We start from the raw sequence: 14,953 nt of genomic DNA on the forward strand, positions 1-14,953 counted from the left end.
TTATGAACACAGCTAGCTTTTGCTAGACACTTTTATTGAGCACATGTGGACTAGGTACAGTATCTGTAGAGGCTTCCATCTTGACTGCTGCCTTGTGGGTAGCCTAGTGCCTCATGGGTAATGTAGTCTTAATATATATACAGCTGGGTCGTGTAGTCTTATACATACAGCTATATACAGCTCTACGGCTCCACCTAGTGTCCACTATAGAATGACATATTATTGATCATTACAGTCAGGCAGCATGTTGACCTGAGATGTGAATTCCACGGATGTAGCGCGACCTGATGAGTATTCGCAGCATGTTCTGTCCTTTCAAAGGAGTTCACTTACCATCCGAGCCCTTGCAAACGTCCAGCAGCACTCCCAAAACACTTAAACTTTTCACCTATATTGCAGCAAGCCACCACTTCATTAAAGTCCAAAACAAAAACAGTCCAAACCCTTCAAACTTACCTGATTGACGTGTGTGTCCCTTTCACAGCTGCAGATATCGCACCTGCCAGTGTCTATCAGCCTGATTGCAGGCCAGGATAACCTGGCGTTCTTAGGACCCAGCACTGAATTGAATGCTGGGGTTAAAGTTCACGTAGGTGACGTTAAGTCACCAACTCGCAATTTTATTTTACAGGGCGCTGCCGGTTACCAGCAGTTCAAAGGGCACCATGAATATGGCGGCCGCTGTGGGGACCGCCTCCAGCTGGTGCAAGAGCGGCGGCCGCCATTTTCTTGAGAATCGCTGGTGCTAACAGGCGGCGGTAAATATATAAATTTCTCGCCCATAGAAGCTGCTTCAGGGCAGTGTCCTAGGCCCAACCACCTTCAGCTGCTTCATCAATGACCTTCCCTCCATCATAATGTCAGAAGTGGGGATGTTCGCTGAGGATTGCAGTGTTCAGTTCCAATCGCAGATAATGAAGCAGTCCATGTCCATATGCAACGAGACCTGGACGACATTCCGGCTTGGGCTGATAAATTGCAGGTAACATTCCCGCCACACAAGTGCCAGGCAATGACTATCTCCAACAAGAGAGAATCTAACCACTGCCCCTTGACATTCAGTGGCATTACCATCGCCAAATCCCCCTACACCGACATGGGGGCTCACCATTGACCAGACACTTAACTGGACCAGCCACATAAATACTGTGTCTAACAGAGCAGGTCAGAGTTTGTGGATTCTGTGGCGAGCAACCTACCTTCTGACTCCCCAAAGCCTTTCCACCATCTACAAGGCACAAGTAAGGAGTGTGATGGAATACTCTCCACTTGCCTGGATGAGTGCAGCTCCAACAACACTCAAGAAGCCGAACATCATCCAGGACCAAGCAGCCCACTTGATTGGCACCCCATCCACCACCTTAAACATTCAATCCCTACACCACCGGTGCACCATGGCCGTATGTATGTACCATCGACAATATGCACTGCAGTAACAAGCCAAGCATATGGGGCGATACTGAATTTCTCCCCCTTAAGCCATAACGACACAGAAGGAGGCCATTCAGCCTATTGAGTACGTGCCAGCTCTCTGTAGAGCAATCCAGTCAGTCCCATTCCCCGCTCTATCCCCGTAGCCCTGCAAGTTTATTTCCCTCAAGTGCCTATCCAGTCTCCCCTTGAAAACATTGAGGCCTAGAAATTCGGTGGGCTGCGCCACCAGTTAGCGCCTAAAGAGGGCACTCAGTGGCTTTAGCGCCGCTGGCCACGCCTCCCGTGATATTTAGCGGGGCGCTAATGGCAGCATTAGCCTGTAGCACTGCGCCGCCACCAATGATGTCATCGGTGTGTGCAGCGCCCCGCTACCGCCCCGATCGCGATATTTGGTCGCGCCCGCTTCTTTACCGCCGGTCGCAAATCGCGCCCGGTTCACAGGGCCTACCTGTGGTGGTAGTGGCGCAAATTAAGGTGGAGCTGCGGGGCGGCCATTTTTTCCGGTGGCCACCTGCCAGCACCTCCGTCCCCAGCCTCCTGATCCACCCCCTGGGCAGTGCCAGCTGTGTCACGAGAGCCCGGTACTTCTCCTCGGTGCCGGGCTCTTTTGCCGGCACTCGCGATCGGTCATCACGCTGGTGCAGGCCCCTCCCCCTTAAGAAGGGGAGGAAGGCCTGCAGTACCACAACGCGCCGTGCCGCAGCGTGTGGCGATATTCAGTTTCAGCGCCCAAGAGGGATGTGGGGCGCCTCGAGCAGCGCCCCGGTTCCCTCTTGGGGCGCTCAAGCTGAATTTCTGGCAGGCGCAACGGCTCCAATCGCAGCGGTAATTCCGGTGCCCAGGCGAGCTTCGGGGCGCCACCAAATTTCTAGGCCTGAGTGTCTCCGCTTCCACCACTTCCGTCGGAAGTGAATTCCAGGTCATCACCACTCGCTGCGTAAAAATTTTTTCCTCACATCCCCCCTGTATCTCTTGCTCAAAACCTTAAATCTGTGTCCCCTAGTCCTTGTACCATCAACCAGTGGGAACAGCCTTCCCTGTCTAGCCTATCCAAACCGTCATGATCTTGTACACCTCTATCAAATCGCACCTCAACCTCCTTTGCTCTAATGAAAACAAATCCAGCTTCTCCAACCTGTCCTTGTAGCTAAGATCCCCCATCCCCGGAACCATTCTGGTCAATCTCCTCTGCACCCTCTCAAGGACCTTCACATCCTTCCTAAAATGTGGTGACCAGAATTGGATGCAATACTCCAGTTGTGGCCTAACCAGCGCTTTATAAAGGTTCAGCATAACTTCTCTACTTTTGTACTCAATACCTCTATTTATGAAGCCCAAGATCCCATATGCTTTGTTAACCATTCTCTCAATATGTCCTGTCACCTTCAGGGACCTATGCACATTAAATCCCAGGTCCCTCTGTCCCTGCACACTCATGAAAACTGTGCCATTAAGTGTATATAGCCTCTCCCTGTTCCTTCTGCCAAAATGCATCACCTCACACTTCTCTGTATTAAATTCCATCTGCCATTTGTCTGCCCATTCTGCTAGCTTTTCTATGTCCTGTTACAGTTGATTGGTATTGTTAAGTATGTGTATTGTATTGAACAATTAACACAAAGACTTAAACGTATAACTCAAACAGGTCTTTACTGGTTGGAGGTAGGGACTATACATAGGTCTTTACTTCATGCCCACAGGCGGGAACTGAGGGGGATCAGTACCCACAGTACTATTTATACCCCTATGGCCAGGAGTGGTACTGCGTATCACTACGCCCAACAAGTAGTGCAGTCCTGTCCATAGGTTCAAAGTAGCACACATATTACATACACAACATTCCTCCCTTCCTAGCTTTACAGTCATCTCCCCATTTAACATAACGTAATAACATATATACATATATAACTTCAGGTTTACATAACAGAATAACATAGATACATAGATAACTTCATGTCAAAACAGATCACAGATTCAGTCTCTGCGGAAAACAGTTCACAGATTCAATCTCTGTGGTGTAGTCGGTTCACGTTGCTGGAGTGACTCATTCAATAGTCCTTCCATGGATTTAACAGTTTGAACTTCCGAACTGAATTGGCTCCGTTCGGAAGGACCACGTGTGTGATCTGGTAGAGGTGATAATGGTTCAGATGGGTCATCTTCTGTTTTTACTTTTCCTTTTCTGCTTCTTGGAGACTCTCTGGGCTCCATTGTCAGCTGCCACAGCTGCCAGCTGCATGCGCAGTTCCTCCTTCTCTTCCTCCTGTTTCCGTCGTAGAGCCAGCTTCTCCCGATGTTCCGTAGACTTTTGGTGCTCCTCCATGATTTCTGCACTTTGGGAGTCGAAGTTACAAGCTGGGCAGGACAGGACATCGTCATATTCGGTGTCGTCCTGAGCTAGACCAGTGAGAGGGTCGTCTATTTCCTCCATACCCAGCTGGACGTTAGCCAGCTCTTGTTCCAAATCCAGACATCTTTCCTGAAGAGACTTCTTCATGTGTACCTCTGCATCCAGCTTTTTCTGGGCTTTCAGCAAGTCGTTTACTAGTGACCTCATTTGTGATTTTAATACTTCAACTTCCTTTGGAGATTGATTGATCGGACTATGCAATCCCTCTACCGGAGCAGCTGTCTCAGCGGTCTGTTGTTCTACGTTGACGTGAGTCAGCGTACTTTTGGCATCCAAGGGCTGCTCTGTTGCAGTCATCTCAGTCTGTGTTGCCACCTCAGCTCTTCCAATAACCTTTGAGAGCTCCGAACCCCTTTCGTTTGAATATTGAAGTTCGTGTTCAAGTTTTTCCCATTTCAGAGTCCTGTCCTTCAGCATATGCAGGAGTTGGCTGACCGTTAACTCCTCTGACATCAGACGTTTTGTGTGCTCCTGCTCCATTTTCTCCATCAGCTGCTTCTGTTGTCTTTCCAGATTCTCCAACTCTATATCAAAGAACTCTTTCGTTGCATTCAACTCTTGCTCAAAACGGCGAAGCATTTGTTCTAATTGCTGTTGTAGTTTGAAATGGAGTTGAGTTCGAGCCCGGTGTCCCTCAGAAATGGGCACATCAGTAGACTTGCCAGACTCAGAATCCGCAGTTAAACTATGTTGTTGTTGCTCAGTGGAATTCTGTGCTGAAACTTTGTCTTTTGCACCTGAGTTGGGCTTACCATCATCCGTTCCAGAGTCTGGGCCGACTATCTTCACCGAGTTCTCACTCGTTATTGTTTGTAGGAAATGCCAGTCCATATTCATTTTCCTAATCCACTCCCGTCCTAGTAGTGGAGGACCTCCTTCAGATATCACATATAAGTCCATTATTTGACTGTCTTCGCCCTTGTGGACCACTGCAACCTCTATTTTCCCGATGGGGTACACTCTTTGCCCCGTGTATGTTTTCAATATAATCCCCGTATCCTGTAGGGGAATGTGTTGGAATAACTTTCCGTAATCTTTCTTATTTATGACCGTCAATGCCGATCCAGTGTCCAATTCCAGTTTTACTTGGACTCCTTCTATCTGAAGAGTGACCCAAATTGTCTGGAGGTCTGCACCCTTACCAGCGTTGAGTACTCTTAAGCTAGCCAGTTCATTACAGCTTAAGCTAGCCAGTTCATTACTGCTAGCGTCTGAATCGGACTCCTGTTCGGTCACCTTGTGTACCTTTGCGTATTTTCCTTGCGGTGACTTCTTGTTGCTGGTCTTCTTCCCTGACCTGCATACTCTAGCTATATGTCCAAGCCTACCACAAGTTCTACATTCTTGGTTTTTAAACCAACACTGGTTCTGATCATGCGTTGTCTTTCCACAACGATAACATTTGCCAGAACTCACACCCAATTTGTGTGCACTGAGCTCCGGTGACCGTAGCTGCATTACGGCCGTGCCTCTCGCTGCGGCTTCGTGTGCTGCTGCCATAGTGACCGCCTTCTCAAGTGTCAGCTCATTCTCCTCGAGCAGTCGCTTTTGTGTATCCTGTTTAAATAAACCACACACAAATTTGTCTCGAAGTGCCTCTGTCAGTCCCGTTCCAAACTGGCAATATTTCGCTAATTTACGCAATTCCAGCAAATAATCAGCATTGCTTTCATGCTGTAGCTGCCTTCTGTCGTAAAATTTAAATTGTTCCGCTAGCATCAGCGGCGTGGGGTTTAGATGATCTTTCAGGACAGTAACAATCTCATCGAACGTCTTATCCGCCGGTTCATCTGGTGATAACAGGTGTTTCAATTGCCCGTATGTCTTCGCACCCATTAAATTTAATAATGTTAGTGCTTTATCAGCCTCACGAATTTTATTGGCCTTACAATAATTTTTAACTCGTTCAACATATATGGCCCAATCTTCGATGTCACTATCAAAGTTGCTAATATTCCCGTGTTTAGGCATTGTAGTACTTTATCAGATTTGCAATTTCTCAGATTTTTTTTTTTTTACTGTTATCCAAGATGGCGGCTTCCCGCTCTTGCCATCGTCCTCCGCCCACAAAATGGCGGTTTTCCCGCTTCTGCCTTCTTCCCCAGCGGTTTTCCCGTGAAAAATGGCGGCTTTCCCGCGCTTCTCGCTCTCCCCGCCCACTTCAATGGCGGTTTTCCCGCGCTTCTCGTCGCTGACTTTCAGCCCGACTGCGGCTCTTATCTCCTATGCGATCGCTGGTGCGCCGCCCGCCCGAAACGGTTCTCAGCCCTTATCACCGGTGCGATCGCTGGCCCGCTAAGCGCCTCCCGCTTGAAGCGGCTCCCGGCCTCTGGCTCACCCGCTCGGCGGCTCTTGCTCGCTCCCTCCCGGGCTCTGGCTTACCCGCTCGCGCCCTCCCAGGCTCTGGCTTACCCACGAGGTTATGGAGGCTTCAGGGTCCTAATGCCTGTCGCTTCCAGTCGCTGGAAGCTGTCAGGATTTCTGCTGCCCTTCAGTTTTCAGTGGGGTGTTGAGGATTGGAACCTCTCTTCAACGTCCTGTCTTTGGACGAAGCTGCTGTGGAATAACTGCCGCAGGGTTCGAACCGACTCATCGCCAGTGTTAAGTATGTGTATTGTATTGAACAATTAACACAAAGACTTAAACGTATAACTCAAACAGGTCTTTACTGGTTGGAGGTAGGGACTATACATAGGTCTTTACTTCATGCCCACAGGCGGGAACTGAGGGGGATCAGTACCCACAGTACTATTTATACCCCTATGGCCAGGAGTGGTACTGCGTATCACTACGCCCAACAAGTAGTGCAGTCCTGTCCATAGGTTCAAAGTAGCACACATATTACATACACAACAGGTATCATCATCACTGTTTGCCACAACTCCAAGTATGGTGTCATCGGTAAATTTAGAAATTCTACTTTGTATTCCAATATCCAGGTCATTTATATATATTTAAAAAAGCAGTGGCCCCAGCACTGAACTGACCCTTGGGAAACACCACTGTCTACCATCCCCCAGTCTGAAAAACAGCCATTTACCACAACTCGCTGTTTTCTGTCCTTAAGCCAATTCCGTATCCAAGCTGCCACTGACCCACCTATTCCATGAGCCTCAATTTTGTTAACCAGCCTTCTATGTGGTTCTTTGTCAAACGCCTTCTGAAAATCCATGTAGACAACATCCATTGCATTCCCTTCATCAATCCTCCCTGTTACTTCATCAAAAAAATCAATTAGATTAGTCAAACACGATCTGCCTTTTACAAATCCGTGCTGGCTCTCCTTAATTAGCTTAAACCTCTCCAAGTGCCTGTTAATTTTTTCCTTGACTATTGTTTCTGAAACTTTACCCATCACTGATGTTAAACTGATCAGCCTGTAGTTATTGGATTGTCCTTACTACTTGCTAACTGTCCTTAAGCCAAAGATTTTTGGATTCCCTTTTATGTTAACCACCATTCTAATCTCACATTCTCTCTTTGCCAATCTTATTTTCATCTTCACCTCCACTTTCAATTTAATATATTTGGTCTGGTTCTCCCTTGAAGAATTCACTTGTCATGCATCATTCACCCTTTTTTTGTTTCACAATCTTCTCTATCTCCCTCGTCATCCAAGGAGCCCTTGCTTTGGTTCCCTTACCCTTCCCTCTTGTTGGAATGTACCTAGCCTGTACTTCGAATATCTCCTCCTTAAAGATCACCCATTGTTCCATTACAGTTTTTTCTGTCAGTCTTTGGTTCCATTTTACCCTGGCTAGACCCTTTCGCATCCCATTGAAGTTAGTCCTATTCCAGTTTAGAAGTTCCACTCTAGATTGTTCCTTGCTCCTCTCCAGTGCTAATCTAAATCTTATGATACGATGATCATTCATACCAAGTATTCTCCCACAGACACTTGGTTGACCTGGCCCACCTCATTCCCCAGCACTAGATCCTGCAATGCCTCCTTCCTAGTTAGGCCAAGAACATACTGGTTAAGGAAATTCTCCTGATCTCATTTCAGAAATTCCTTCCCCTCCTTTCCCTTTACCCTAGCATTATCCCAATCGATATTTGGATAACTAATGTCCCCCAATGTCACCACTCTATAGCTCTTGCATATCTCTGTGATTTCCCTGCAGATATTCTCCTCTACCTCCCTCTCACTATTTGGAGGCCTATAGAATACCCCCAATAGCGTGATCATACCCTTTTTGCTCCTCAACTCCCTTTCCAACAGTACAATGTCTTCCTTAATCAGCAGTGCCATCCCACCTCCCTTTTTTCCTTCCCTATCTTTTCTGAGCACCTTATAGCCTTGAATATTAAGTGCCCAGTCCTCACAATTTTTAAGCCACGTTTCCGTTATTGCAACAAATCATATTGCCACAGCTAATTGTGCTTGTAACTCACCAAACCTAATCACCACACATAGTGCATTTACGTGCATGCATTCTAAACGCATTTTTGAATTTTTCGTAGTCTTTTTTAGTCTGTACCTATATAATATGGTACTATTAGCGCCTCTAGTACTATCATCTCTAGTACTATCCAACACAATCACTCTTTTATGCACCTTATTCCTCTTTTGTTCTCCTATATCCTGGTGCCCACCCCCCTGCCAAGCTAGATTAAACCCTCCCCAACAGCTCTAACAAAGCTCCCCATGAGAATATTGGCCCCGATTCTGGGGGTAAAGTACTGACTTGGATAGAGAACTGGCTGGCAGACAGGAAGCAAAGAGTTGGAATAAACGGCTCTTTTTCTGAGTGGCAGGCAGTGACTAGTGGGGTACCACAGGGATCAGTCCTTGGACCCCAGCTATTCACAATATATATTAATGATTTAGACGAGGGAAATAGATGTAATATTTCCAAGTTTGCAGACGACACAAAGCTGGGTGGGCGTGTGTGCTGTGAGGAGGATGCTGAGAAACTCCAGTATGATTTGCACAGGTTGGGTGATTGGGCAGATGTATGGCAGATGCAGTATAATGTGGATAAATGCGAGGTTATCCACTTTGGTGGCAAAAACAGGAAGGCAGATTAGTATCTGAACGGCAATAGATTGGGAGAAGGGGAAGTGCAACGAGACCTGGGTGTCCTTGTGCACCAGTCGCTGAAGGTAAGCATGCAGGTGCAGCAGGCGGTTAAGAAGGCAAATGGTATGTTGGCCTTTGTAGTGAGAGGATTCGAGTACAGGAACAAAAATGTCTTGCTGCAGTTGTACAGGGCCTTGGTGAGATCACACCTTGAGTATTGTGTGCAGTTTTGGTCGCCTTATCTGAGGAAGGATGTTCTTGCCATGGAAGGAGTTCAGTGAAGATTCACCTGACTGATGCCTGGGATGGCAGGAATGACGTATGATGCGAGATTGGGTCGATTGGGCTTATACTCGCTGGAGTTTAGAAGAATGAGAGGGGATCTCATTGAAAATTATAAAATTCTAACAGGACTAGACAGACTAGATGCAGAAAGGATGTTCCCGATGGCGGGGGAGTCCAGAACCAGGGGTCACAGTCTATGGCGGTCACATTCTCCAAGGCGGCCTTCGAGACACACGACAACGCAAAATTGTACCGCAGAAACTGATAGCCAAGTTCCGCGCTCATGAGGACGGCCTCAACCGGGATCTTGGGTTCATGTCACGCTACATGTAACCCCACCTGACGTAGGGTCATCCAGACTCGAGTTGTCATTGGCTTGTTCCCTCTACACCGATGCGGCCAGACCTGCTGTGATTTCCAGCAAAAAAAAAGTTTTTTTGTCTGTTTTTTGTTTTTCATACAGACCCCAGCATCTGCAACATTTGACACCTTGTGACCCCACCTCATTGTTCTTTGATGTAATGTTTTCCTGACTGACCTGTTTGGACACCATTCACACTTTTGATTGCTGTGATTATCTCTCTGCCGAGGTGTGATAAATGACAGTTAGAAAGATTACCTGTAATCATCTGGCATTATTCTCTGACTATATAAGCTGTGTCTTTATGCATCTCTCCACTTCACCTGATGAAGGAACAGCACTCCGAAAGCTTGTGATTTCAAATAAAACTGTTGGACTATAACCTGGTGTTGTGTGACTTCTTACTAAAGATAAGGGGTAAGCCATTTAGGACAGAGATGAGGAGGAATTTCTTCACCCAGAGAGTGGTGAGCCTGTGGAATTCTCTACCACAGAAGGCAGTTGAGGCCAATTCATTAAATATATTCAAGAAGGAGTTTGATATATTTCTTAAGGCTAAAGGGATCAAGGGATATGGGGAGAAGGCAGGGACAGGTTACTGAGTTTGGATGATCAGCCATGATTACATTGAATGGCGGAGCAGGCTCGAGGGGCCGAATGGCTTCTATGCTTCTATGTTTCTGTTGCGGTGTAACCCGTCCAGCTTGTACAGGTTCCACGTTCCCCAGAAATGGTCCCAATGCCTCAGGAATCTAAAGCCCTCCCTCCTGCATCATCTCTCCAGCCACGCATTCATCTATTCTATCCTCCTAGAACCTCAGAAACCCATGAACTCTACCACGTAGAAGGACAAGGGCACAAGGCACATGGGAACACCACCACCTCCACGTTTCCCTCCAAGTCACATACCATCCTGACTTGGAAGTATATCGCCGTTCCTTCATCGTCACTGGGGCAAAATCCAGGAAATTCGTCACTAACAGCACCGTGGGAGTACCATCACTACACGGACTGCAGCGGTTCAAGAAGGCGGTTCACCACCGCCTTCTCAAGGGCAATTAGGGGAGGGCAATAAATACTGTCCTTGATTTTGTGTACATATACACACTGTGATATATACATATGCACATACTGTGGGATATATATATATGTGTGTATTAATTATGTTTTAATGGGTGTGTTAACAAAGTAATATTAGTTTCAATTTTTCAGTGCATGTCTTTATCTCTGATGAGCCTCAGCGGGAGAAGGTTATCTAATTCACTCAGTCGTGTACTCTGCCCGTGCTATGACTGGTTTGTTTGTGGGACTGGTAATATGCGATGGACTGGGTAATGAGAGATGGATCAGCCGCAAGCTAAATTTTAGATATTTATTAATGTTAGATGGGGAAGGGCTAATCTCTGGACAATTTAATGAAGTAGAATTCAAGGGGGCAGAATTCACTTGTCGCTCTTTGTCGAACAGTCCTCCAATGGTCTTTGGTTCATCATTCCCTACATCCTACAACTACACCTGAAATAACATTGTGCAACTGACACAGAGATCCCACCTGAATTTGATTAACATTCATCTCACAGTGAGATCCCTTTCAGCAAACGAGGAATCTCCCCTAACATCAATGAAACCGTTCACGCTGTTACCATGACATATTACCAGTTAAACTTACGGAACGGCTGTGTAGAGGAAGTCTTGATGCAGCGATCCTGAATCCCGAAACATTTCACGATGCGCGAACTATTGGCACAGGTTTCAGAAGAAACATTATAACATCCAAAGCACTCTAGGCCATTGGGAACGGGATCTTCTGCTGAAAGATGAACACAAAATATTAAGGATCCCAAAAGCATTGACTTGTAGATGAAGATTCTCCAGATCCATCGATTTTTTAAATTTCATTAATAATGAATCAAATAATAAGTAGCTACATAGAATCACACAGCACTGAAATAGGCCATTCGGCCCATCAGGCCTGTGCTGGCTCTTTGAAAGAGCTATCCAAATAATCCCACTCCACCTGCTCTTTCCCCATAGCCCTGATTTATTTTTCCTTTTCAGGATTTATCCAATTCCGTTTAGAAAGTTACTATTGAATCTGCTTCCACCGCCCTTTCAGGCAGTGCATTCCAGATCACAACTACTCGCTGCTAAAACAATTCTCCTCATCTCCCCTCTGGTTCTTTTGCAAATTATCTTAGCCTGTGTCCTCTGCTTACTGATCCTCCAGCCAGTGGAGACAGTTTCTCCCTGCCTACTCTAACTTTCATAATTTTGAACAGCTCTATCAAATCTCCCCTTAACCTTCTGTGCTCTATGGAGAACAATCCCAGCTTCTCTACTCTCTCCACCTAACTGAAGCAGGGTTATTTTAATCACACTGGGATTGGTAGAAATTGAGATCGATCCATGAGAAGCACACCTTGAGGACCAATCAACGCAGTGCGATTTGTGCAGAGCAATGGATTCGGATCCAGCTCGGGTATCTGGGCTGGGACAGATCCAGTCCTGATGTAGGAAGAATCTGTTCTCTCCCAGACCGTAACCCTCCTAGGGAAAGACACCTGTCCCATTCCAGAAAGCAAATCTGCCTCAGACTTCTCACTAATTGACACTAAGCTGACTCTCAGCGCGAGATGCCATAAAGAGCCTGATGTGCTCATGGGGCACTGACGTTGCTGCGAGGTAGAATCTCATGGAATGACACAGCACAGAAGTAGGCCATTCGGCCCATCGTGCCTCTGCTGGCTCTTTGAAAGAGTGATCCAATTAGCCCAACTCCAATAAAACTTAATATTAATGTAAATAAAAATAATTAATAAAAAATAAAAAATAGAACTTCAGTAGTTTTATAGCTACAAATCCAAATGAAACAATAGCCTAGCGAGAAAAGCCAGGAGGCAGGAGGAGACCTTTCAGTAGAAAACCATAATTGCACTGTGCTTTCAGCACCCAGGGCCATCTCCGAGTGCTTCATGATGTCGGAAATGGGAGAGAGATCCATTCATCTGCATTAATATTTCCCTTTGGTAAGCACAATAGGAAAAACAATTTGGATCATTCCTAACTTTGCAGAGACTCAATGTGTTGTGAGGAGAGAGAATGAAGATCAGTGCGATATTCCAGGAGGATTTTAGTTTTACAGGATATACCGTATAGAGATACCAACCAGCTTACCTGGAAAAGTCTGATTATTACATAAATCGGAACTGCAGGAACTGCATTCCAGGTTCTCCATCACAGTACCGAAGTTGTAGGAAAAGGATTCAGCGCAATTTCCACAGCCTTTCAAATATCTGTTGGAAATCTTTTTACCTGAAAACAGAGAGATCAAATTTCATCTTCTAATATTCATTCTACACTTTATGCATTTAGTTATCCATTAATATAACCGTCAATCCCTTTATTTATCCAGACATTCCTTTATTTATCGCAGCCTTCCTCCCTCCATCCATCCATTTTATTTCTGTTATGTTTAAATTGTTTCTCCTGATCTTCCCTCTTCTTCTGTCCATGTCCCAGTCCCCCAATCCGGCCCGCACTTCACATCCATGTGCCCTGGAGAACCTGATCCTCACTTCTCCTTACACCAAGCCGGCCACACGCACCCAGCCACCCAGAGCGACCAGGGGCCAGACTGGGTTTATCTTGGCCCGAGTCCTAGCGGCCACCTGTGATATGTCCTCCCGATATTCCGTGCCATTGACTGTTATGTTCATAAATAAATAGACGTTTTCATTATGAACAGCTGGCTTGAGCTAGTCATTTATTCAGCCATGTGGACTAGTGTACAGGCATCCATCTTGACTACTGCCTTGTGGGTAGCCCACTACTAAACATACAGCTCCACCTAGTGTACCATTCTAGAATGACATGTTACTGATCATTAAATCCCACTTCCTTAGAGGTTAAACAAAATCAATATCAATCAATCATAACGACATAAACATCTTCACAACAGTCAACACATTTTCAAAGCTTTACTTTATGAACTCTAAGCTTTTCATTCTTTTATTATAGTTTTCTTTGTACTCAAAGATTAAGTCCATCAGGCTTTTTTACTTCACGTGTGGATCTTCTCAGCACAGGTAAGTCTGATGTGTTTTCATGAGAGCCTGTATGTGTGTTTGTGTTAGATTGTTCTGGTGGTGAGTGACAAGATTCAGTTGTGGCATTGTCATCGATTTGCTCTTGGATAGTTTCTTGTGTTTTCAGGAGGGAATGGCGGTTCCTCCTGAGAATCTGTCCTTCCTCAGTTCTAACAGTGTATGACCTTGGTCCTACTTCCTCAAGAACTGTAGCTTTCCTGCTCCATGCATCTGGACCCTCAATCCTGACAACATCATCCCTTGTCAATGGTTTCAGAGTTTTGGATGACTTGTCATAGTGTGATTTCTGTTTCAGCTTTAACAGTTGAAGTCGCTGTCTCAGTTCCTTACTCTGCTTTTATTTTGCACAGCAGGGTAGCGTGGTACGCAACTTGCGACCCATTAGGAGTTCAGCAGGTGAAGAACCAGAGTCTAAAGGGGAGGCTCGGTAGCTCAGCAGGGCGAGATAAGGATCAGACTTGCTTTCTGTTGCTTTCTTCAGTAGCTGTTTGAGAACTTGAACACCTTTCTCTGCCTTACCATTCAACTGAGCATACAGAAGACTGGATGTGATGTGTTGAAAGTCATAATGTGCTGCAAACTGTTGCCACTCCTTACAGTTGAAGCACGGACCATTGTCGCTAACGGCAATCCTGGGAATTCCATGTCTGGCAAAGATGGATTTAACATGCATTATGACACTGCTTGCTGATGTGCTTGAGAGCAGCGCCATCTCAGGATAGTTAGAATAGTAGTCAATCACTATTAGATAGTCTTTACCATTCAAATGAAAGAGGTCCATACCAACCTTTTGCCATGGTGCTGTTGGTAAGTCAGCTACTATCGTTGGTTCCTTTGCTTGTTTGTTTTGGTGTTTCTGACATGTCTCACATATGCCTATCATGTTCTCAATGTCCTTATTTATGCCAGGCCAATAAACAGTGTCTCTTGCTCTCCTTTTGCATTTTTCAATTCCGAGGTGTCCCTCATGATTCCTTTTGAGCATGTCTTGACGTAGAGCCTGTGGAATGACTATTCTGTTCTGTTTTAGTAATAGTCCACTTGCGACACTTAACTCAGACCTGATGTGATAGTACTTTGGACAGGAACATTTTGGCCAACCATGATGAATGTTCTCTATTACTGTTTGTAACACTGTGGCCTAGAAATTCAGTTTGGACACTTTTGGGGCGCTAAAGTCGGGCGCTCGCTAAAGTTAGCGCCCGCCGGAAAGTGTAGGCCACATCGCCGAAATTCAGTAGAGTTGGCCCTAAGTTTGGCCGAGCGCTGAAACTGGCGTTGAAATGCTGTGTTCCGGCGCTAAGCCGGCAATGCGGCCTAATAACGCCGAAGCC

The 14,953-nt window shown here is 46.0% G+C and overlaps 1 protein-coding gene and 1 pseudogene across 5 annotated transcripts in view; one reads left to right on the forward strand and one right to left on the reverse strand.

The window, feature by feature from the left end:
- Positions 1–14,953, forward strand: part of LOC147109759 (uncharacterized) — a 1,788,622-nt pseudogene that overhangs the window by 965,441 nt on the left and 808,228 nt on the right.
- LOC147109761 (uncharacterized) overlaps positions 1–14,953 on the reverse strand; it is a 137,427-nt gene that overhangs the window by 21,581 nt on the left and 100,893 nt on the right. For all 5 annotated transcript variants that reach the window (XM_086003879.1, XM_086003878.1, XM_086003877.1 and 2 more), the window contains 2 exons: positions 12,688–12,825; positions 11,183–11,323 (listed from right to left, as the gene is read on the reverse strand). In XM_086003879.1, the coding sequence (XP_085860005.1) occupies positions 11,183–11,323; positions 12,688–12,825 (279 nt within the window). The remainder of the gene's footprint in view (positions 1–11,182; positions 11,324–12,687; positions 12,826–14,953) is intronic.

This window comes from Somniosus microcephalus, chromosome 12 (genome assembly GCF_052327205.1).
Source record: "Somniosus microcephalus isolate GS21.2 chromosome 12, FLI_Smic_1.0, whole genome shotgun sequence".
Taxonomy (NCBI): Eukaryota; Metazoa; Chordata; class Chondrichthyes; order Squaliformes; family Somniosidae; genus Somniosus; species Somniosus microcephalus.